General features: G+C 34.9%; 1 protein-coding gene across 1 annotated transcript in view; it reads left to right on the top strand.

The window, feature by feature from the left end:
• LOC126263560 (putative odorant receptor 71a) overlaps positions 1–26,777 on the top strand; it is a 92,176-nt gene that overhangs the window by 49,762 nt on the left and 15,637 nt on the right. The window contains exons 3-4 of the mRNA XM_049960653.1: positions 37–136; positions 21,355–21,468. Of these exons, the coding sequence (XP_049816610.1) occupies positions 37–136; positions 21,355–21,468 (214 nt within the window). The remainder of the gene's footprint in view (positions 1–36; positions 137–21,354; positions 21,469–26,777) is intronic.

Genomic DNA, 26,777 nt, shown 5'->3' with positions numbered 1-26,777 from the left:
TCTTTTTACCAAATAAGAACTTCGCTTACTTTTCAGGGCAGTGAGCGAGCTGGAGCAGATAATGAGCACCTCAGTCTACATCCACCTGTTCGTCAACATGATTAACGTCTGCTCTCATATCTTCGTCATTTCTGTGGTAGGTACTGCACGACAAATTTAAATACAGCATATCTGCTTACAAATGTGAAAATTTCATTATGGCCAGAATTTGAAATATTTTGAAGTATCGGATGGTTATAATTAAAGTGCAGCTACTCGTGGAGGTCCAGTGCGCTTTGTAATTATAGTGTGGTGGCGAAACTTGGTAGATATGCTAATGCGTTAACGCGGAACCGAAATACGCTGGAAAAAAATTTATTCCAATTTGGATCACTAGGTACAAATCTGGCGCTGTCCACAGTTTTTATGACATCCGCGCTGTCATTTGACAAGCCATAACGTGAGTGATGAGTATGGCTATCGAGAAGAGAGAGAGAGTGCACTGTTGCTAAACTGTTTTATATGAACGGCAGCAATTACAGTGCTGCATTGAGAGAGTATCGCCGATTCTAAAGTCTGGCGAGATGCCTGATACCATCAAATGTTTTAAGGAATCTAATACATGATTGAGTTTGGTGTGCCACCAGGAAGAAAAAGGCGTCCTATTCCGGAGCAGGTTGCTGTTGCTGTGACTGACAAGCAGCACATGCCCCAGATAGCGCTAGTGATCGTGCAGTCTCACAATAAGTGTCCATCCCATGGTGAACAGCACTCAAAGTTTTGCAGCAGTACCCATACAGGACCCAGAGGGTGCAGCAGCTGAAAACTCATAGGTCGCAGCAACATTCTGAATTTGTTCTTCAGTTTCTGACACGGATCGAACTTGATGACTTGTGACCCGGCAATATTCTGTGGAGTTACGAGGCGCATTTTACACTGCATGGTGCGGTGAATACACAGAACAGCCGAATTCGGGATACGGCATGTTGTGCATGAAGAGCCATTGTGCTCGCTGTACCACAGCTGTGGAAGAGCACAACTGCTTGATAACCTCTGCTTTCATGAAGATGGTGCAACACCTGTCGCTCTCGCAGTGAAAGATTTGCCTAATGCAACTTTCCACGAACACGTTACCTCCAGAGGTTTCCCAGATGGATTCATTGCCTTGTAATCCACCCCTCCCTTCTTTGTTGATGCTGCTGTCCACTATGGTAAAGTCTTTTCACAAGATCCTAGAGTACTAAGATTTAAAATAAATTCTTTACTTATCTTCTCTCCCACAGTTAGCTCCAGTTCTTCATGTCTAGGGGTCTGATTCTTGAAGCTGAAATTCTGAGATTTTAGGTTCTCATGGTTCAATTGATCCATATAATTTTCAAGAATGTCGTTGAAGGATTTTTGTTTTTACGATAATTTATGGTCTCACATTTTACTATATCACACTGCCTTTTGGTTTTTCACATTAACAAAGCCGAAATTACATTGTTCGTCGAGAGTAAATTAATACGTCCGATCACATCAGGGGCATGCTTACTACTACCTCACTGCGGTAATATCAATATTCCAAGGGTTTACCATTTTTCTTGACAAATGAATTTCTATTAGGTTAGATTATTATTTCGTAAATGAATCCATAAATAAACATAATAAACCGTACTAGATTGCATCATCAATAATAAAAATTTTAAGTGTGCCAAATATTTCGTAATTTCAAATGTTTCTAAAAGAAATTTCATTGTACATTCAGAGATAGTACGTATCTATTGTAACAATGAAAATAAAATAATTTCTTTTCATAAATTTTAGCTTGAAATATAACATATTGTCTACAAAATTACAGGGTGTTACAAAAAGGTATGGCCAAACTTTCAGGAAACATTCCTCACACACAAAGAAAGAAAATATGTTATGTGGAGATGTGACCGGAAACACTTACTTTCCATGTTAGAGCTCATGTTATTACTTCTCTTCAAATCACATTAATCATGGAATGGAAACACACAGCAACAGAACGTACCAGCATGACTTCAAACACTTTGTTACAGGAAATGTTCAAAATGTCCTCTGTTAGCGAGGACACATGCATGCACCCTCCATCGCATGGAATCCCTGATATGCTGATGCAGCCCTGGAGAATGGCATATTGTATCACAGCCATCCACAATACGAGCACGAAGAGTCTCTACATTTGGTACCAGGGTTGCGTAGACAAGAACTTTCAAATGCCCCCATAAATGAAAGTCAAGAGGGTTGAGGTCAGGAGAGCGTAGAGGCCATGGAATTGGTCCGCCTCTACCAATCCATCGGTCATCGAAACTGTTGTTGAGAAGCAAACGAACACTACGACTGAAATGTGCAGGAGCTCCATCGTGCATGAACCACATGTTGTGTCGTACTTGTAAAGCCATATGTTCTAGCAGCACAGGTAGAGTATCCCATATGAAATCATGATAACGTGCTCCATTGAGCGTAGGTGGAAGAACATGGGCCCCAATCAAGACATCACCAACAATGCCTGCCCAAAAGTTCAAAGAAAATCTGTGTTGATGACGTGATTGCACAACTGCGTGCGGATTCTAGTCAGCCCACACATGTTGATTGTGAAAATTTACAATTTGATCACATTGGAATGAAGCCTCATCCGTAAAGAGAACTTTTGCACTGAAATGAGGATTGACACATTTTTGGATGAACCATTCGCAGAAGTGTACCCGTGGAGGCCAATCAGCTGCTGATAGTGCCAGCACACATTGTACATGGTACAGAAACAACTGGTTCTCCCGTAGCACTCTCAATACAGTGACGTGGTCAATGTTAATTTGTACAGCAGCAACTTCTCTGACGCTGACATTAGAGTTATTGTCAACTGCACGAAGAATTGCCTCGTCCATTGCAGGTGTCCTCGTCATTCTAGGTCTTCCCCAGTCATGAGTCATAGGCTGGAATGTTCCGTGCTCCCTAAGACGCCGATCAATTTCTTTGAACGTCTTCCTGGCGGGACACCTTCGTTCTGGAAATCTGTCTCGATATAAACGTACCGCACCACGGCTATTGCTCCGGGCTAATCCATACATCAAATGGGCATCTGCCAACTCTGCATTTGTAAACATTGCACTGACTGCAAAACCATGTTCGTGATGAACACTAACCTGTTGATGCTACGTACTGATGTGCTTGGTGCTAGCACTGTAGAGCAATGAGTCGGATGTCAACACAACCACCGAAGTCAACATTACCTTCCTTCAATTGGGCCAACTGGTGGTGAATCGAGGAAGTACAGTAAATACTGATGAAACTAAAATGAGCTCTAACATGGAAATTAAGCGTTTCTTGACATATGTCCATATAACATCTTTTCTTTATTTGTGTGTGAGGAATGTTTCCTGAAAATTTTGCTGTACCTTTTTGTAATACGTTGTATATCCATCTTAACTATTGTTTGAAATTTCATATATTTTTGTACAATTAAAATTATTTCCTTCCTCCCATTTAAATCGACCATATGGTAAATATTGGTTCAGAGCATAACCATATAAATTATTTGCATCTAGATACATTATATAATTTGATATTTCTGTAGTATTAAAATCTTTGAAATATTTATTATTTCCTTTTACAGATCTTGTACAATTTTGTGAAATTCCACATCTTATTCTTTTATCAACCATTATAAGCATATCATAATCATATAATAATTAAAAGTTTTTGATCAGTAATTTTTAACATTGCATCCTAAGATTAACCTGGTGCTGAAAACTACCAAGAACGATCTATATTATGTTTGTATATGTGTTTTTCTAAAATTTTCAGAAACATCACTTATCAATAATACATCAGCTTAAAGATATAAATCATGATATTCACCAAGATCTTTAACATTGAATTTTTCCCAAACGAATGGTGCATGTTCATAATCTTCATCACTTATGTCACAACCATTTAATTAACTATAAAATTTATCTTTTGTTGGAACTTGTGTTTCTTCAAATTTTTTCCAAGAACCCATATAGTCATATGGATAAACACCTTTTCTAATTACTAGATTAAATACTTGTGGAGAAAGATACATTTTAATACTTCTTAATTGATTTTTTATTTAATTTGATGGAAGTCTATCAAATGAAGAAGCCATAAATTTAAATGAATCAACAAACCTCATTTTAAAATTTTCGGATGTTTACCAAAATTAATATATTTATTTTTATTGTTTTGTACATATTCTATTTCTTTAATATCATAAGTTCTTCTACAAAAAGGTATGAATCATAACAAGATATATTATGTAACCAAATAGGAACAAAATCAAGATGTTGTTGTATTAAATAACATGTAATGCATAATGGAGCAATACATTTTCCAGTTAAATGATCATTATAACAAACTTTTTTATTAGTTTTTTTATAATGACATTTACATAATGTAAATATTTAGAATTATTATGTATTTTATTTTCGTCATTTGTAAGTTGTTTCATTTCTTCAGTTTCAGAATATATTCATCCAATTTCTTCAACTTCTTGTTTGAAACATTCTATAATTTTTTATGACAATTTAGTCCTCTATAAACAACAGCATCTTTATAATTTCCATATGTATATATATATATTTAATATGATACCAAAATCCACTTGGTTCACATTTTTGATATTTCAGTGTAAATGGTGTTTCTGGATTTAGTTCTTAATACTCCCTTTTCAAAAGTAAACTTTCAAAATCAGCATAAATAACAAATGGATCTTTTTATGTAAATCGATAATTTTTAAATAAACATATTCTCCTTCACCTGGCATTTCAACTTATAATGGTTTATTAGTTAAACTGTTTGTTGTATGATTATCTAATTTTCCTTTAGTATCAAAATGTAGTAAACATAAATCACAAATAAATTTTACTTCGGTATGTTTAGTCATTTGACTTAATACAAGTCTAGATAGAGTAGAATTACATTTTTTTCGAGTTTCTTATTTTTAATGGATATACTTGATAATTTTCCTCATTATCATCATCAAATGAATAAACATTAATAGATACATTATTTCTATTTCCTATTTTTGAAATATGATCGAATAGTAGAGAAAAATACCATTTCTTAAAGTTTTTTATCAAGATTTAGACAAACATTTTTATTTTTTGTTATTCTATCAAATTGATCATCTACCGGAAACAAAGGCCACAGGAAACAAATCCGATCATTATTTTTTACATTTACACATGCTTTCTTAATCTTGATTTTATCTGATAATTCAAAATAAGATTTTTAATTGCTAGTTATATCCCAATAATTCTATTTAATTAGCATCCTGATCCTTCTGCTTAAAAATTAAATATTTTTTCTAAACTATGTCTTTAATGTTTTTTAATTTTTTAAAAATCTTTTTCTGTTCAAATAGTATAGTTTGGTGTTTGTTGTCTAAATTCTTTAACTTTTTTATTTATTCCATCTGTTTGTAATTTATATTCAGAATAGAAATTAAAATTTATCTTTAATCATAATGTACATACAAATATCCTTTAACAATTTTAAAAAATTTTGTTTATACTGCATCTATGAAATGTTTAGGATCACGTATATCTCTACTATTTTCTAAATTTATAGTTTATAATCTATCTGCAAATTCTTTTTCAACTAAGAAATCTTTAACACATTTTCTATCTCTTGGTTTTTCAAATATATTTGTAGAAAATTTAAATATGCCTTTCAATGGGGTATCTTCTTTAGTAGAAAAACATCATAAATATCACAAAATGGTAACTTTTTCCAAAGTTACATCAGGTTTATAATTTTTAACAATATTTCTATTATCTTGTTCAGGTATATAAATAATAACAAAATTTTTAAAAATTTTACTTACTTCAGTTACATAATTATTATTACTTTCACTTATTGTAGACATAATATTTTTAACAATATTTGTATTATTTTTAGATGTATTATTTTCACTTACTACAGGTGTATTATTTCTAACAATATTTGTATGGTTACTAATAATAATTGAATGACTACTAATAATAAATGTAATTAAATCAGATTTACAAAAGCTTGAATATAATCGTGAATTACTTATTCAAAAAAATTCACGATGTCTAGCAACATTTAATTTTTGTAGTTGAGCAGCAATGTTGCTTCCCATTTTCTCTTCTATTTATTACAAAAAAATTATTAGATTTGTAAACAATATTTTTGGAATAAAATGATAATTATTTAATAGATGGACAAGGATTATTGTTAAATAAATAATTAATCAAAAAGAGAATTAATGTAATATTTAGTTTAAAAATGAACTAGTATACTTTTAATTTAACAAACAATTAGTTTATTATTTATCTTTAAAACAATTTGTTTTTAAACATTTAGTTTTTAAATGAATTAGTTTATAAAATAGTTTACTACTTAGTTTAACGATCAATTCCTTTCCCCTCCTATGTATTACAAAAATTTGTATACATTATTTTTATTAATAAAATGATAATTATTTAATAGATGGACAGATATTCACACATAAAGGATTATTATTTAATGTTAAAGCTTCCTTATTCTTAATATATTATAAGGTAAATTTCTTACATTTATTAATATGTTTATCTGTATGTGATGGATTTATATAAAAACAATTTAAATCTTTCATTTCTTGACAAATTTGATATTTCCTATTTAAGGAATTCGATTTTTTAGGTAATTTTCTCCATTTTAGTTCTTTAAATATGGCCTACATTTATTTCTATAACCAAGTTTAGTGTATTTTTGTAAAGTAAAATTATCAATTGATTTCTCTGTACTACAATATTTACAAAATTTAATTTTCACAGAACATTCTTGTTGAACTTGCTCCATTTATATACAATAAAATTTATTTTACTTGTAAACAAGTATATTAATAATCATCATAATCGCCATAACATCCTGCTTCATTTAAAGCATCAAACATAGAGTTAAGATCAATTATTTCAAATTTTTCTGGTACTATTTTTTAATAATAGATCTACAAAATGGACAATTTTCTTTTTCCTTTAAGGATTCATCAATACATTTTTTATGAAAAATATGAATTCAACTTGTTTTAAGAAATTGATTATTTTCATCACTCAGACAAATAAAAGATCAATATTTTTTTTCACATACCTTAATTAGTACATAAGTTACTTTTAGTGTAGTTTGCCATTTATACGAAAAAAATTTTTATGAGATCTAGAAAAAAGTAAAATTCTCTAGCTTTCGTACTGTATCTTTCAATATATTTATTACTTTAGGAATTATGTCAGGTGTTTTATAACAATCAATACCAAATAAAGATAAATCAGTTGTACCAGCTCTAACTTATTTTTCTGTAAATTCACTATGTTCTTAGAATGTAACATCACTGAAAAAATACAACAAACCATTTGTGTATCTAAAGGTAATCCTGGAAATTCACTAGTTATATTTCCCCTTGATTTATATGTAGAAGTGCATTCATCTAACTCTACATAGATATATTCGTTAAAAAATAAAAATGTTCTACCCGAATAAGTATTTACTATACTATTCAATAAAATTTTTTTTCGTAATCCTATATTATTAATTGACTTTGGATATCCTGAAATTAATTGTAATGTGTGTTAATGTACCATATAAACCAAATTGTCAACAAATATTACAATTTTACCATTTTGTCTTTCATATATTCCATATATTTTTGTAAATCTTGTGGAAAAAGGTTATCCAATTAGTTATTAATTTAGGTTTACTCTTATTTTTCGAAACCCAGTTATTATGAAATATATAATTAATTCCGTTTGCAAATAGTAGGTGATCAAATTTCTTAAGTTCACATAATGATTCAATTGGTTCAATTTGTGTTAGTGATATAGTAGCAGTAGTAGTAATTGTTGTTGTTGTTGTAGTTGATGATATGTTTGTTTGGGTTCCATATAAACTTTTAATAGCATCAATATCATTTTGATATAATTCTAAATGTGAATCATTATAATAAGGATACATTATTGTTTCGAAATCATCTGAATGTTCTAAACCTAATGCATGGCCAATTTCATGAGCCAAAATTTCAAATAGATTTGTTTCATAGTTTGATGAATTTTTGTCAATTTCCTAATAGCAGTTTTCATCTTTATCCATATATATCTCTAATGGAACATTATTACTATTAGGAAAAAAAGAATGACCTTACACATTACCTTTTCCATCTAACTCCTTTGGACAATGTTGACCATTAAATTCATATAAATTTATTCGTCTTTTACCTGTAATTAAAATATCAGGATAGTTGATATTATGAATAAATTGAATACCACTATATTTCCTACATAAACTAAAAGCTGTATCTGTTAATTCCTGTACTCTTTTTTTGCTTCTTTATATCTCCACTTTACATTCTTTTTATTCCATTTAGACATACTAGTTCTATAATTATCAAATGAATCTTTTACACAATATATATAGGTTTGTTGATAAAACGTAAAATTTTTCCACATAATTGACCAGTAACCTCAAGTTAGTGTGTTACTTGAAGTAACATTAATGATTCTCTTAATAATTCATCACTAACTTGGGTTATTTCAGTTTTTGCTGAAATATCTAAATAACCACAATCAAATAAATATGTAGAAACATTGTTGTTTTGCAGTTGTAAGCCTGGTGCAGCTATTATTATTTTCACAAACAGTAACAATGGAAGTATCTTCATTTAAATTGAATTAAAAAATATAATACAAAAAGTTTATTTAGTTACAATTAAATTTAATCATAAGTAGACACCATAAATTTCAGCTACTATTTATTTTGTGCAAATCTAATAAAAAATATTGCTCTTAAATGAAACTGATTGTAGATATCGTCAACAATAAGCTTACTTACATCAATAAGCAAGATTTCAGTTAAATTAAGGTTATTGCTGTGATTCTAGAATTCAAAAACACAAATGATGCCATGATTAAACATGTTTATTTAGAAAATAAAGCACATTTTGCTAATATTTTGAGCATCGAGTTTTGTGAGCCCACTTCAAGTATTGATAAACATACTATTTCCATCAATGAATCTGGATTAAATTCTTTAATTTTAAAATCATACAAAGAAGAAGCTAAACTATTTAAACGATGGGTCTCTGATGAAGTTTTACCATCAATTAGAAGACATGGGGAATATAAAATTAAAACTTTTTACAATGGTCGAATAAAACCCAAACATTATTGTATAGAACAACTACAAGAATTGAATAAATCAAACACAAAAATAATTCAATTAAAAGATGATAGAATTGATATAGAAAATTTGAGAGAAACAGTTAACACTGCATCAGAAATGATAGGTAAAGGAAATGAAGAAATAAATACTTTATTACCAGCTGCAATTCCTAAAACAATTAATGAAAAATTAAAACCAACATTTATTGTTTTAAAATTATTTGATGGTGAATGTGAATATAACTATTATGTCATTAGAACACAACGAAATTATTTACATGAACAACTATATAAAATCGAAGATAGACATGCAAATTGTGAAGAAATATTAAGATTGAATTATAATCCTAATTCAATGAATCTGTACATACAAATGAAAGACAATTTAAGGATTGTCTGTCACCTGAAGTATTTTAATATTTTAAATAACTATACACAAGAAAAATTGGTTAATGATATGATTAGGCTTCGTCAATCTGAACTTATATAAAATGACCGTCAGCTGAAGCAGACTAGTCTGCTACAGCTTTAGCTTCATTTCCCCAACTATTATGTGAATTGTCAAAACCTAACCATTTAAGATAAACTTTATTATCTTTCTTTTTTAAAACTTTTTCAACTTAGTAAACATCTGGATTTTTTGTTTTCTGTAGGTCTTGTTCATAAAACTTTCCTTTTATATTTTTCAATTTATGTGTAATTGGATTAGAGTAAATAACGTCTTCAATTTCAAATATTTCTGTTGATCAATTAGTTTTATATCCTTTTTCAAAAAGAGCTTGATGTTTACAAATTCTAACTTTATCTCATGTTTAAATTTAGCTTTCTCATTAGATACAATGACACTTATTTGTAAATATTTCCCATTAATTTGTATTGGTTTCATTTTTATAGTTCATTGAACTGTGTGTTAGTCATCAATTAGATCTTTAACTAAATTTAACCATTTGTAATATCCTTATAAAGCAAATTTCTTCCACATCTTTACTTTAAGTGATTTGTTAAATCTTTCAACAACAGATGTTTCTAATTTTGAAAAAATTTAATAATGATTATTGTTGTAATTTCTCATTAATTATTTATATTCTTTGTTATAGAATTCTATACCATTATCCATTTGTAAATTATTTGGTTTTCTATCTATAATTTTTTTTGAAAAGTGTCAACCACATTCTTACTTGTTTTATCTTTAATAGGAACAGCCCAAGCAAATTTTGAGAACACGTCAATAACAGATATTAATATTTATAACCTTTATTTATTTTAAAAATACCTTCAAATAACCAGAATCCATTTGATCTACATCAGCTTGCCATAAATCATCTATATTAAAAGAAAAACATTTCTTCTTTTAAAATTCTTTCTAATTGGTTTATCTAGTTCATTAGATTACTTCACTGTTGTAAGTATGGATTTCAATCTGCTTTGAGAAATAATCTGAAAAAGTTTTTCCTACTTCCTTTTTGGTAAAATAATTATTAAATTGTGTTAAAATGTTGTTGTATTCTAGTTTTCCAACATATTATTTTTCTAAGGATTGTTTGTTAACTACATCTTTTGGATCAATTGGATCATTTACAGTAGTAAAGTCTTCTATTTTTAAAACCTATTGTTATTTTAAAAATAACATTAAATTCTTTTTGAAAGTGTTAAATTGCATTAGTTATCTTTGGATCTATTGATGATTGTAGTTTAATCCTCCTTTCAATATTTTCTAAATCGAGTGTAGATGTATTAACTACTTGTTCATTTCGTAGATCTATCTTATTTCCAAAAATCTCCATTTATTAAATCTAAAATATCATTAAAATTGTAATTCTCACAAAGCAATTTTAAAACAAATAGACATAAATGGCGACATCAATATTTTGTATTCTTTCTGCATTGTAATATAATTCATCTTTTCCTAAATAATTAATAATTGTTTTGGTATATTACCATCAAATGAATCAAAAACAACTTTTTATTTTTATAATAACAAATCCAATGTGTACCAGGAATATTAGATGTATGTAACTTTACTGTACCACATTCAATTTCAAATGGTTTATTTGGCAGTTCATCAATCATATATACACTACGAAAGTTATTCATTTTTAATTGTTTAGTAAGTTCTTCTATATCAAAATTACCTAATGCATTAGGCTATTTATGAATTACTTTTTGAAATTTATTTTGTTTTCTTTATTCCAGTCCCTGCCTTTTTCACCATTTCCAAATTATGTCCCTTTTGTTCTTCTTATTTTTTATCAGCTGTCCTCTTATTTATAACTGCATTTGCAATTGCTACAGATCCACCAGCTAGTGAACCAATTCTTGCTAAATATGGTAATGCAGCTAATAATAACAGAAGAAATCTCTTTCATGTTGTGTTATTCTTTTACCTTCTTTTTTGTTAGATATTCAAAAATTTTTTAACAGCAAGAATACCTAACATAACAAATAAATTCCCACCAACCTCCTTTTTGTTTTTCCTTTTTTGAACATCTGTTAAAATGCCATTAATTTTTCATTATTTAACTTTAATTTAATTGATTTTGGTTTGTTTTGGCACTAGGTAGCAAAGTATGATCAATTGTAAAGTTATCCATTTCTGTAGTTAAACATTTAATAAAGTTTTTTATAAAGTTTAAAGATTTTTATAATCACCAACCATTTCCATCAACATCAAATCCCATTCCTAATTTTCGTTTTCCATACACTATTCCTGTAACAGCTGTTGCTGCAACTTTTTCACCGAATGAAGCATCATTTGCATAAATCTTTCTTTTGCAGCTAATTGTAGTTCTTTATCAGCTATATGTCTTTTTCTAAATCTTTATTATCTCTGTAAGCAATATCATGTTTTTTACAAGCTTCATCTATTGGATTTATTCCTTGATCTCCTCTTGCTAATTTGTCTTCTAATTTTGTGCCTGGACCACAATAATTATAACCTGGAAGATGCATTCCAAATGGTAATTTGTTAATTAAATTATTTACTAACCCTTTTCCAAAATGTATGTGGAAGGCGATTTAAAAATCTAAATAAATATGGAATTCTTTTGGATTATCAATTATAAAAATCGCTAAATTTATTTGTTAACATTTGTGCAATACTAACTTTTTCATTATGATAATTTCCATTTCCTGCTAATCCTTCACTATGAATTACTGCTAATCTCTCAATTAATTGTCTAACATCATTCATCCAAACATATTCAATTGATTTATCTGTATACTTTTTAACTAACCCTTGACCGATATTGTTAGGATTCTATTTTTCTTAATTTCTCTCTTCTACTTGTTTAGAATTCGGATCATTATTTTGATACATAGCATTTGTTAATATTAAGATGTCTTCATAGTTGTTTAATGTATCTTCTTCATATTCATTTTCAACATTACCATCAGGCAAGAGTTCCATTTAGTCATGAGTTGCTTTATAATTTTTCCATTGATTAAGATGTTATCATTGTTAAATTTAACTTCAGAATCTCCTATATAGTGTTTGCCATTTTCAAACCGGAATCCCAAACTTTATCATTGATAGAACTAATATACTTTGTTATTGTTGGACCAATATAATTCGTTTGAGATAAAATCTGTTTTCGACTCAATTTTAATTTCTCCTTTTCTTCTACTTTTTTCAGCATGTCTTTAAGTTTTTTTCATGTTTGTGGTGATGGACTTTCAGTATTAAATAAACTTTTTTCAGCTAAAAATTCTGAAGGTGTTGATGGAATAGGAAAAATATCATCATCCTTTCTTTATGGTGATAAGGAACCATTTGTTTTTCTGCTTCTCTATGTTCTGCAATCGCTTTCAAAACATTATCACCTAAACCTTCAATTCCTTGTTTTACTTGTTTGATAGCATCAATAACAGGTTGATTTTCCTTTTTAAATTTTTCATATTCTGTTCCTGGTTGGTTGGTTTTCCAAAGCTTAAATTTTTCTTTTAATTATTCAGCTTGCTTTCTATTTTGTTTACCTTTTTTAACAACTTCTTGATCATACTTTGCAAAAATTTATTAAGGAAGAAAATACATTAGCTATGTTTAACATTTATGTTTATGTTTTTTATGTTTATGTTTATGTTTAACGTTTATGTTTATATTTATATTGATGTTTAATGTTCATGTTTACATTTACATTATGTTTAACATTTACATTTATGTTTACATTTATGTTTTTACCTTCATTTGATTTTCAAGATATATCTATTGTGAAAAATCCAAACCCATCTTTCCAACATTTGCTACACATTTCTTTAAAATTATCAAACTTTAAATATCCACCAACAAACTCATGGGAAATATGATTTTAATTTGTATCATGTTGTCTAAAAATATTTTAAAAAATTAAATTGTCTCTAACTAACCGTTCATGTATTTCTGAATAAGTTTGAGCTAAGTAAAAACAGTCTATTCCTTTATGTCTTCCTCTAGTAAAATATTGTCTTACAACATCTTGATTTTCTAGAAAAAAATCATTAAATACAACAACAGAATTTTCTTTACATTCATCTAATGGAATAATTTCTTCATTATTTTCAATAAAACTAACAATGTTTTCATTAATTTTATCTTTATTTTTTTACATTGTTTTATAAATTCTTGATACTTTGGTTGTTCTAAACTTTTTGAATAAAAAAATAAATGTTTAATTTTATTCCAATTTAACCATCCTGGAGCTAAAATATAATTATCAATCATTAATACTGTTCTTCCACAACCACGTGGTCCAATTATTGCACATCTAATAGAATGTGGTAAAAATTTTGCATGTCTGTTTTTTAACTTATTTTCTGGAATTCTTACTTTTGGTTCCCAATCTGTTTTGTTCATTTATTTATTTTTTCAGTAGTAAATGAGTAGATAATTTCAACTTAGTGCTAAATCTTCAATACTTATAAGAAGATTAACTATTCCAATATGTGGTAGTTATACTAATGTTTCACTAGTTGGCTTTTATTCACCTTTTTTAACACCAAATGATAGAAATGAAGTTTTTTCTCAAGAAATGTGGAATATTAATCCACCAAATAATTTTTGGAAAGCATATGATGCTTTTCTAGATTTTTAAAGAATTACTTTACTAAAATCAGATACTGATAGAAAGTATCTTGTAACTACACAGAAAACTACTATGAAGCTTTGTGCAACTTTTAATGATAAAATTCCAAATGATACACTTGCTCCTGTAATTATGTATGGCAAAAAGAATCTTACATATGATTTAGAACATAGATTACTTACTGAAAATTTTTAATTATTAAAATTGGCTTCTATATAAATGAATGAAAAACTAAAAAAAAATTATAAAAGTGTGAACTTCATGCTTATACACATTTCTGAAACATTTTAAGAAAGATAGAAAAAATTAAAACTGAAAATTTTAGTATCTTACCTATTAAATGATTTCTGATTTGTTTCATTATATTTTTCTGGATAGCTCTTTTAATGTACATTATGTTAGCAATTTGAATTTTTAAAATCGATTAATATTTGACTGAGAAATCGTCACTTAATCTACAGCAAAAAAGTGCTGAGTCATGAAAATGAACTTTTTTGTTTATTACATTATTTTGATGAAATTTGGTATATGGCCTACTGTAGTTTATGGACGAAAGTATTTGAAGAAAAAATTCGGTGTTTTGCATTTTACAATAAAAAATTGGGTTTGTTGGATTTTATATGTTTCAAGCTATCCACTTGTATTTTATATGTTTCAAGCTCTACTTTCAGTACAGTATAGACATCTATGATTGCTAGTGTGAACTCCCTAGATTCTAACTTCTGTCAACAGAAGGCACTGAAGTAAATTCTATTTACTTTTATGTGGGAACATACTTCACTTTAGATGTAATTTTCTCTATTCTTGTTTTTAATTTTGTTGTTCAAAATCATATTCATCAATTGTTCTGATTGTTCTCCAATTTTAAAATGGTATAATGTAAAGAAAATAATGAATTTGGGCCTGAAATAAATTGATGAAGAAGTTGATTTTTAGAAGATACTTTGTCAGTAGAACAGTACTATATATACATTCTTCAAGTTCCTTTACTTCAGCCAAACTTCACTCAATCGTTGACCAATGATAGTGCGCATATCAAATGTCGTTATAACGTATTTGTGTGAAGAGTGCTAGCCATTTGGCTAAAACATCCAACACACAGCCCAAACAAAAGGAGCAGTTTGGTTAATTCAGAACTTATTCTTCATGTAGCGCTGTGTACATAGGGTCAGAGGAGTCTGAAACACAGAAAAATGTGTGTAGGACATTGTGAGGATGTTTTGCAGTTTTTGAAAATCAATAAAATTTTTAATATAATTTACTTTTATTCACTAATACATTTTAATTATTTACTTACATTCACAATATGATTTTCTTAAATAATGTACTTTGATAACTAATTCATTTTATTTATTTTATTACATTCACCTATGGGAAATGCATATAAAATAAATGATTTTCATTATAGCTATAATTATATTATATTATTATTTGGTAAAAGGGAAAGTAGGATGTTTTTATATGTTCTGGGTCATTAGATCAATCTTATAGAAAATAAAAAATGCGAGTGTTAACGAGTAATATTTTATTTTTTGTAACATTGGTTTATTGGCCCAGAACATACAAAAACATCCTACTTGCATAGGTCATGTGGTACATATTACTTACCGTTTATGCATGTTCTCCCAGACGACAATGCATAGCACAAACTATATTGGTGTATTGGTTGATACTCTGTAGACAGACAACGTTTGGTACCATTCTGACTGACATTTGGAGGCATGGTTGTAAGGAGAATGGTGTAGAAACAGACTGTTTAGCTTTTAAGAACCATTTAGCTTTCCAAACCACACAAATCATTTAAAATGGAAGCACTTTCGCCTGAATTCCACAACTCATGGCTATAATTTTGCCATAAAAGCAGTGTATCTATTTATCTGTTTAATACTACTTGCAAGGAGGCCACACGGAAATCGCGCTTTCGGATTTTTTTTTATATTTATGGCACTTTTATATTTATGGCACCTCTAAGTTTGAACTTAAAAATCAGTCGACCAAAATAATTCAACGCAAAATGACTTCGAAGTTTTCTGAGCAACTTTGATACCCTAAAGGAAGGCCATCTTCGTTATCCAGCAATGGAAAAGTTTCAAACATATCTACAAGTTCCACAAGAATTTCCATGAAGCGTAGAGCACTTAAGGATCAAAAATTGTATTTTGTAATAATTACCGTTTGATATGTGTTAAATAGCCTATTTCTAATGAATTTTATATTTAAATGACGCAATTATTCGAACTAAAAGATAAAAAACGATGAAAATAGTGCTCGAAATGAGACTCGAACAAGCGATTATACTTTCAAGCGGCACTGATTTTTTTTTTCCTTCCTCATGTGTCCTACGCTTCACGAAAATGCTAGTAGAACATGCACCGCAGTTTAACAGTTCGCATTGGCTGGAGATCGAACCCAGGACACCTATACGGTAAGTGAGCATTCTGTGCCGAAGCCATACTGCCTGACACAAAAACTCGACCTTATATAAGGGTATTTAAGACGCTCGGAAAACTTCATGGTCCATTTTCTCTAGAATTTTGAGACTTGCATTGAAGTGTTCTGGCTTACTGATATTTGAGAGCTGAAATTCATGTGACGTAAACATGAAAACATTGTATTATTCTTGAAGAACCAAGTTTGTCAATATGGCAAGCAATTCTTTTTGTTACTATGACTGGTTTTGAGAGATTTACGCTGTCATCATTGGATCTGAAAGTTACAGAAACAGACATCCCAAGGGAAGGTGGCTTGAACTTACATGATTTCTTATAACTGCTGTGAATGCTACTTCAATGCTACAACATACTTTGTAACATTATTAGATGTATGTGCTTGTTGCAACATTAAAAGACACATAGTAATATTATGTCAAATAAAACATGCCAGAGGACATTAGCTTGCCAGAAATAAAATAACACACAATTGAAACATATAACATGTTGTGCTGAAGTCCCAGCATACACTAATCGCTCGACACCACAGTGGCAATAAAGGTAGCCTCCGACAATTGATAAATTTCGGTACATGTGCCACACTGCAATTAATTCTTCTGTCCAATCTCATTAAAATTGTTTTCAAGACAATTCACATAGTTTTAAATCGCAACTTGAAAAGAACATTGTGTTTTGAAAATATATGTGTCATTTTTAAAAAGTAAAATTTACAACGAAATATACTTTCTCACCTATAATTGGACACATATAATAAACTGTCGTTTTATAAAAATAAATTTACAATAAACATAGCATACAATAATCATAGCTCATCAGTACAAACTCATATCAAAAGTCCTAACAGAGGAGGTCATCATACACAAGACTCCATGAAATACTATCAGGATCACATAATTCTCTGCACCATATAATATGAGCAACTCTATTTTTATACGCCAGTGATGTGGTGCTTGTGGTCTAAGTACAGCGGCTTTATTAAAGTATCACAGGTTAACCTGTCAGTGTAATCGCAAGGCGGATTATTGAAAAATATTGTGGAGCTCGTGGTGTAGTTCCTGGGCTTTTTATTGGAGCATTGCATATTTTACTTCTTAAAAAGTGGAACTGTATATTTTCAAAGACAATGGTATTTTAGAGTTTCAATTTAAAATGTTATGTAAATTATCTTGAAAATAATTTTATTGAAATGGAGAGAAGACATAATTGCAGGGTGGCAAGTTTATTGATTATCGGTCACCACTATATAAACAACTGTGTACTTCCTTATCTGTGAAAATATTATACTAGCTAAGTCGCCATTGTGGTGTCAAGTGATTAGTGCAGAGACATCAGTACAACGTGTTGTATGTTTTAACTGTTTGTTATTTTATTTGTGACAAGCTGATGTTCCCTGCCAAGTTGTATTTGATGCAACATCACTATGTGACTTTTAGTATTGTAACAAGCATGTACATCTAATAATGTTACAAGATACTTTCTAACATTGAAGCAGTGTACACAGTGGTTATATGAAATCGTATATCTTCAAGTGAGCTTCATTTGGTATGGTTGTTTTTGTAACTTTCAGAACCGATGATGACAGTGTAGATCTGTCGAACATGGCCATAATAATAGGAATTGCCAGAACTCTTGGAAAGCTTGATTCTTCAAGATTAATTTAACTTAACTCAAGATTAATTTAACTTAACTCTTTACCCAAGTAACGCAAGACGAGTCCTTTTTCTCCTTCTCGTCGTATTTTGGGCTTATTTATTTATTTCTGTATGAACGGTTTGCTCTGCAACTTCACCATGTTTCGACTAGTACGGGCTGTTCTCACTCTGAACGACTATCAATCACCTTTAATACATGTTTTCTGTAGTAAGCATCTCTGAAAGTCGAGATCCTTTGCACATAGGAACTCAAGATGTCTGTTAAACTGCAACGCCGACTAAAGTATGGTTTTGAAAGTGTAGTTTCTCTAATCTTAGTGTTTTTCAGCTAAATATGAATCCAGCGGCCAAAATAGTTCATTCTAAATTCCCCAAATGTGTTTCAGCAAACGCAAAGTTCGTTTTTCATGTTCTGTTAATCTAAAATGTACTTAGCTGAAAGAAGAAGCTTTTATTTCGTACTAGGCTTTCTTCGCACTATGTTGCATACCATTAGAATGTAGTTTTTAATATCCACTGAGCCATTTTTTTTAAATATTTGAATTAATGTTTACTCTGAATTTACAAGGCCTGTGTACTGCTAAATGGCCTCAGGTCCTTAAGACATTCCCACACACTTGTCTTCGTTCTCTTTCGAAATAATTATTGAGTGAGGAAACTGATGGTCAAATTTAAAAACGTGTAGTAAAATACTTGAGGTTCCCGAGTGAGTGTTTAGTAACTTTTTACACAGTTTGCATTGCGAGACGCCGACCTACTTATTTGAAGATGCCTCATAAACACATGAAACGTTCTGTTATGCTGAACTTGGGCTCTGTTTCGTGACTGGCATATATTTCCCAAATGTTAATTTGTCCTCAATCTTCTTTGAGTTTGGTTTGTTCATTTTGTTGTTCCCGCCGTTGACATAGCTGAGCTGCAGTGAAACTTCCTACGCAAACATATATTTGGCTATTATTTACTCACGTTAGATTGATAGCGCAACCTGATATCAAGTGCAGCAGGCTGTACGCGCCCTGTGATGCTTGGCACACTTGCAGAAACCCAAGTTGGCGTGCTGTAACCACTGTGCCTCAGGTTGTGGCAGGTTCAGCCGCTTCACAGGTTGCGGAGGAGGTAAGAGGAGCAGGCAGACTGAAAGGAGAATTTGTACACCTCTGATACGATACACTGATGTGACAAAAGTCATGGGAAAGCGATATGCACGTATACGGACGGCGGTAGTATCGCGTACACGGATTATAAAAAGGCAGTGCATTGGTGGAGCTTTTATTTGTACTCAGGTGATTCATGTGAAAAAGTGTCCGCCATGATTACGGCCGCACGACGGGAATTTACAGAGTTTCAGAGCGGAATGGTAGTTGGAGCTAGACGCATTGGACATTCCATTCCAGAAATCGTTAGCCAACTCAGTATTCCGAGACCCACGGTGTCCAGCATGTGCTGAGAATACCAAATTTAAGGCATTACGTCTCACCACAGACAACGCAGTAGCCAGTGGACTTCACTTAACGACCGAGAACAGCGCCGTTTGCGTAGAGTTGTCAGTGATAACAGACAAGCAACAGTACATGAAATACCCACAGAAATCACAGTGGGAGGCACCCCGAACGTATCCATTAGGACAGTGCGGCGAAATCTGGGGCTAATGGGGTATGGTATAAGACGAACCACGTGAGTGCCTTTGCTTACAGGACGACATCGCCTGCAGCTCCTCTTCTGGGCTCGTGACCATATTGGTTGAATCTTAGACGACTGCAAAATCGTGGCCTAAACACACGACTTCCAATTTCAGTTGGTAAGAGCTGACAGTACATTTCGAGTGTGGCTCAGAGCACACGAAGCCGTGGACCCAAGTTGTCAACAAGGCACTGTAGAGACTGGTGGTGGCCCCATAATGCTGTAGGCAGACCGGAGGATAACTATGTAGAGCGAAAATATTCCGTAGCTTATGCAGCCCTTTATGTATCCCTACTTAGTTTCTAGATAGTTCAGTGCTTCTGGTTTTTAAGGGAAATCTAATAAGACAATGATGCCCACCCAGCTAGCAGTGCAGTTTAACGCTCTGCTTCCCGAGCGGGATGGCATCCCGGTCCACTCCACGAACCAGCCCAGCGGATTACTGTTGAGGTCCAGTGTGACGGCCAGGCTGTGGATGGTTTTGAAGGCGGTTTTCCATCTACCTCACCCAATGCAGCCTGGTTCTCCTTATTCCGCCTCAGGTACATTATGTCAGTGATTGCTGCGCAAACACTGTCTCCACCTATGCGTGGACTATTATTACTCTACCACGCAAACATTTGGTGATACCCATGTCTGGTATGAGACTTTTATTTTTAAATTTGTCGTAATGTTGTATGGGACCAAACTGCTGAGGTCATGGGTCCCTAAGTCTACTCACTGCTTAATCTAACTTAAACTAACTTACGCTATAGACAACACACACAGCCATGCCCAAGGAAGGACTCGAACCTCCAGTGGGGGCAACCGCACAGACCCTGACAAGGCGCCTCAGACCAGGGGCCACCCCGTGCGGCTTATGAGACGTTCCCGGTGTGTGTGTGGGGGGGGGGGGGAGGGAGGGAGGGTAGGGGGGGGATGTCTACTGGGGTCTGAACCGCACAATAGCCCTGGGTTCAGTGTGGGGCAGCAGTGGGGTGGGTGGACTGCTGTGGCCTGTTGTGGGGTTGTGAACCACTGAGGGCTATGGTGGGACGAAGCCTCTCCATTGTTTCTAGGTCCCCGGTTCAATACACAATACACAATACAATGCCAGGCAAAAGGAGGACCGATACGATTTAGGAGATATCACATGAATTTCGTCACCTCTCTGTATACTGGGCCACAACTACAAAATTAGAACGTTCATAGAAAAATCGAAACAATAAATCCACTGTAAAATACAAAAATTACAGAAAGAGAAAATAATCGCCAGATGTTTTAGCCATACAAGAAGAAAGAATGACTCCAACTGCACGAAAAGCTTCAGCACGCTTGAGTCCAAATCAAAAATACAAACTGACGCCTGCTTGCGCAGGTGCTACTGGAGACCGACGAGATGGCGGTAGTGGTGTCCACGGCCTCCAGTCTGGCCGTCTTTCTCAGTGGGATCGCTCTGTACTGCATCATCGGCCACACCATCATCGACCAGGTGGGTATGTTGAATTGTTGTTATTTGTTTCTTTTCTCGTACTTTATAATCAGAGGTAGAGATATAGAGAGAGAGGCAGACGGGTACATATGTCCTGTCGCGAAAATGCATTCTACGTTTCTGAAGGATGAGACTTGCTCGCGAAACAATTGGGCGAGACTGTTTCGCGAGATAGCTGGCTCCCTGTTCATTTACGTCTACATCTATAATCAGCAAGCCACCTTACGAAGAATGATTGTTCGTAAGTAGAGTCTAAGACTACTGTAGGCTAGTGTAGACTAAGTAATGGTAAACTACGACAGTTTTGCGAGTAGCCGCGGTCAGTAAGATAGTAACTGCGTTATCGGTACGTTAGGTGTGTTGTATACCTATCAGACATTACTTCATTTCGAACTCTTTGTTTCCGAATGCGATCAGTGTCTTACTACAATGAAGATCCAAAAAAAACTGGTACACTTGCGTGAACAGTCCCTTGCTGCCATGCAGGGTCCATAGATTCATGAGGTTGTCTCCGTACCCGTACACGTCCGTCCGCTCGATACAATTTGAAACGAAACTCGTCCGACCAGGCAGCATGTTTCCTGTCATCAACAGTCCAATATTGGTGTTGATGGGCCCAGGCGAGGCGTAAAGCTTTGCGTCGTGCAGCCAGCAAGGGTACACGAGTGGGTCTTCGGCTCCGAAAGCCCATATCGATGATGGTATGTTGAATGGTTCGCGCGCTGGCGCTGTTGATGGCCCAGCATTGAAATCTGCAGAAATTTTCGAAAGGGTTGCACCTTTCTGTCACGTTGAACGATTCTATTCAGCCGTCGTTGGTCCCGTTGTTGCAGGAGTTTTTTTCCGGCCGCAGCGATGTCGGACATTTGTTGTTGTACCGGATTCCTGACATTCACGGTACACTCGTGAAATGGTCGTACTGGAAAATCCCCACTTCATCGTTACCCCAGAGATGATGTGTCCTATCAGTCGTGCACCGACTGTAACACCACGTTGAAATCCATTTAAAATCTTGATAACCTGCCATTGTAGCAGCAGCAACGGATCTAACAACTGCGACAGACACTTGTATAGGCGTCGCCGACCGCAGCGCCATATTTTGCCTGTTTACATATCTCTGTATCTGAATACGCATGCTTATCCAGTGTCTTTGGCGCTTGCTAGTCTGAATTAAAAAGCACAACAAAGCAGACGGAAGCTGCATAGGTGTGTACTCCGTAGTCATCAACACGCAAATACACACACACACACACACACACACAACACCAAAAACATAACTACGAAATATAAACAGTAAGAGCCTAACTGGAAACGCTGTTATAGCATTGCTGACATTAGGCAAATATTGGAGCTTCAGAATAAGGCAGGCAGCTATTCTAAACTAAGCAGACTTTGATTTGACTGGGATGAATCAGAAGTCATCCATTTCACATTTGCAATAAACAATGTTCCAGGAGAGGAGAGGAACAGCGAACTTCTATGCATTACAGTAGTTTGCTAAGCATAAGAATAAATGTAATTTACAGAGCAGATATACTGAAATCTGCCCCGTAAGTTTCTTCATTTGTATGGCCTGTAAGTACCTAGAAGAAACATTATTCATATTTTTATTATGAGAAGAAGAAAGTTATTCGAAAGAAACTGACAAGAAGATGTTTATTTAAACAAATTTTTGCGTCAGAATATCGAAATTGTAAAAATAGTCTGATATTTTTATGCACGTACCATAGAAAAAAGATTTCAGATATTTGTATCTGTATCCGAAGCGAAAGAGCACCCAGAAATCATTTCTCTAAAGGGATTCACAAGGCGCGTCTCTAAATTTTTATTCTTAGTGCTTTACAGAAGCTTAACATTTTTGAACATCTGTACATTTTGTCTCCAGCTATCAAAGCCATTACAATGAAACGTCGTGCACGCGTTTAAGATATGATGTAAAACCCCATAGAACACTTATTCCTGAAGCTGTATTGTAAATTAATCTACATACCTGAGCACATTATTTTTCAAAAACTCGATTTCTAAATAAAAAAATAACCATCAAAATAATATCAGTGTTGATTACTTTATAGCTTATATAAATTCGAAGGCTTCCACAGTCGATGTCATTTTGGATCAAATAATTTTCGGTATTGGGTCGCGTCATTGTAACTACTAAAACAACTAAACCGCCGATATTTCGACCGATTTACTGCGGCGCTCTTCAGGGTGGTTAACTGTTGTATACCAGTGAAAGTCTTACTTAATATACTGTCATTTTCGGTTATTTGTTTCCTATAGAGATTTCATTGGACAATTTGAGGAGGGTGTTATGGAGGGGTGGCTGTACGATACGCTATAGCCTGTGTTTGGCTCTATATAAAATTTGATCAAATTGTTCTTCATACAGTTAGAGGCATGTAAGAATATACATGTCCAGCATAGTGTAGCAACTCCACGTGGTATGGATTCAACAAGTCATTGGAAGTCCCCTGCAGAAATACTGATCCATGCTGTCTCTACAGTCGTCCATAACTGCGGAAGTGTTGCCGGGGCAGGATTTTGTCCGCCCCTGGTAGCTGAGTGGAAGTCTGCTTTAGGCAGTGGCGCGGCACGGACCTGCTGTCCCGGCCGCGGGCGCGCGTGAACGAGGAAGTGTTTACACCGCCGGTACTCGCGCGTGTTGTTGTCTGATTCAAATGGTTCAAATGGCTCTGAGCACTATGGGACTCAACTGCTGTGGTCATAAGTCCCCTAGAACTTAGAACTACTTAAACCTAACTAACCTAAGGACAGCACACAACACCCAGCCATCACGAGGCAGAGAAAATCCCTGACCCCGCCGGGAATCGAACCCGGGAACCCGGGCGTGGGAAGCAAGAACGCTACCGCACGACCACGAGATGCGGGCTGTTGTTGTCTGACTCGATCGCCATGGCACATAATTTTCGAAAGACTACGCTCCAATTTACGTTCGACAACGAATATGCCAGACCCAAAGCTTTCGAAATAGAGCGTTTTTTGAGGGACGAAGTTCGTTTACCTGCTGCAGACATAATTGGAATACACCTGTCCGTTGTAAGCAGTACAATGTACGTAAAGATGACCGATGAAGCTGCGTGTGAAAGAACTCTCTCCGCTGCTCAAAGAGGATTTAAATTTCGACACTCTGATGGACATATAAGCGATGTAACAGTAGCTCCTTCAGGATTGGGTGTGAGGGTCGTTCGGATCTTTGAATTGCCGTTTGAGGTGCCAGAATCGATGGTTACTGAATCGCTGCGACCATATGTAACGGTACTTAGTCATACGCCTGAACGCTGGGCTAGTTTTAATACCTATCCTGTGCTAAACGGCGTGCGACAGGTGCGGATCGTCCTTACTAAACATATCCCGTCTTATTTATACATTGGCGGATGTCGAGCTATTGTGATCTACGATGGCCAGCCACGCACCTGTTCTGGCTGTGGTGGAGAAGGACATATCCGCTCGGAGTGCATACAACGCCGCGTCGTGCAACTGCCACATGGAGACGCGTCACAGCGAGAAGTTCCCACGCAACTGCCGATGACGTACGTGTCGGTGGCCCGCCGGGAAGTGTTGCCAAGTTCGGAGCGTGACAAGGACGTGTTTATGCAAGAGCAGACCGAGTTACGGGAGCATGGAGGTGACTCGGAGAATGTCCCTACACCCATGTCACGACAGTTGAGGGAGGAACCTTCCGAAAACTCACATGTAGCACGCGACGTGGCAGTGGAGGTCCAGACGGTGGCGCCGGCAACGGACCAACGAACGACCGACGAACACAGTGAGGCAGCAGAGGGCAGGGCACGCAAACAGCGATCGCCGAAGCGTCGCAAAAAGCGTCGCCATAGTTCGGGTGACACGTCCCCCTCTAGCCTAGGGGACACGGAAGGTATCCTAGCGGAAGAACTGTCTGACACACAACACGTGCCTTTAGAGGACGCTGACAGGATTCCGTCCGATGGTGACCGGATGTCCTGCCCTTCAGATGGTCCCTCTTCATTGACACCGACTGACCCAGCACTGCCGACGAAGGAGTCAGGGACACCAATGTCCCGGCAGCCACGTCGAAATACATCAGAGGACGTTTCTCGGATGGATGACCACTGCGACTGGGCGGAACCAGTCGAAGACCTACAGGAATTGCCACCCCCAAATGATGACCACCCACCTACAGGATGCACACCACGGAACGACAACGAAGGAGGGCAGCCCGTTGGCGGGCACCCCTCTGAGCACGAATAGTGGACTAAAGCCCTTGGAGTTCTCAATGACATGACACGAGCATGACAACGCCAACGAACCAAGCATATAAGGTGGGCACAGTGAACATTAACACCGCACGTTCGCTTGCAAAGATGCAACTTCTCCGGGACATGATTTACGCCACAGACGTTGATATTCTGCTGATGCAGGAAACCTTCAATGCTGCTTTTCCCGACGTGCACGGAACACCACTTATCTAGCGCAGACTCCAGATGGAGGACGTGGCACAGCGATACTAGTCCGGGAAGGGATTCCGATGTGTGACCTCGATTACCTTCCTTCGGCTCGGGGTTTGGCTATGACCGTGAACGGCATTCGTATCGTCAACATCTATGCACCCTCCGGATCTGACAATCGACAGGCGCGTGCACGCTTCTACTCGGAGGAGATTGCCCCCCTATTCCATGGGAGGTATGACCACATCTTGGTAGGGGGGGATTTTAACTGTGTACTCACACCGAAGGATCAAACTCCTAATTTCAGCTCCTGCCACGCATTGAACACGATCTGCCGGGACATGGCCCTTATGGACACGTGGGAAAAGATCCAATGGCAGCGAGAGGGCTACACGTATTTTACTAGCCACTCGGCGAGCAGGCTGGATCGGATTTATGTTTCTGACGGATTAAGAGATCACGTGTTGGCTGCTGAACGTTGGCCCACAGCTTTTACGGATCACCTTGCGTATTTATGCACGTTAACCCTCCCACGGCAGCGGGTCTGGCGGAGTCGTAGTTCCTGGAAACTTAATTCTTCCTTATTGGTGGATCTCGAATGTCGCCAGCGGATCGAAGAAACATGGCAGACTTGCACTCGCCGTCTGCCGCTGCACCGTACGGTTCTTTCGTGGTGGCTGCAGTGTGCAAAACCGGCGATACGAAGAGCTCTCATAACGTATGGCAAGGAAAAAGCGAAATGGCTCCGAGATACACTTGACTATTACTACATGGTGCTCCGCGACCTGTCCTCCAGGGCCCCATCGCCCGAACGTCAAGCGGAAGTCCATCGCATTCAGGCCTGCATTTTATCGATCACGAGAC

Source organism: Schistocerca nitens, chromosome 6 (genome assembly GCF_023898315.1).
Source record: "Schistocerca nitens isolate TAMUIC-IGC-003100 chromosome 6, iqSchNite1.1, whole genome shotgun sequence".
NCBI classification, from domain to species: domain Eukaryota; kingdom Metazoa; phylum Arthropoda; class Insecta; order Orthoptera; family Acrididae; genus Schistocerca; species Schistocerca nitens.
The sequence above is the reverse complement of the archived record's forward strand: the minus strand, read 5'-3'. Positions and strand labels throughout refer to the sequence as shown.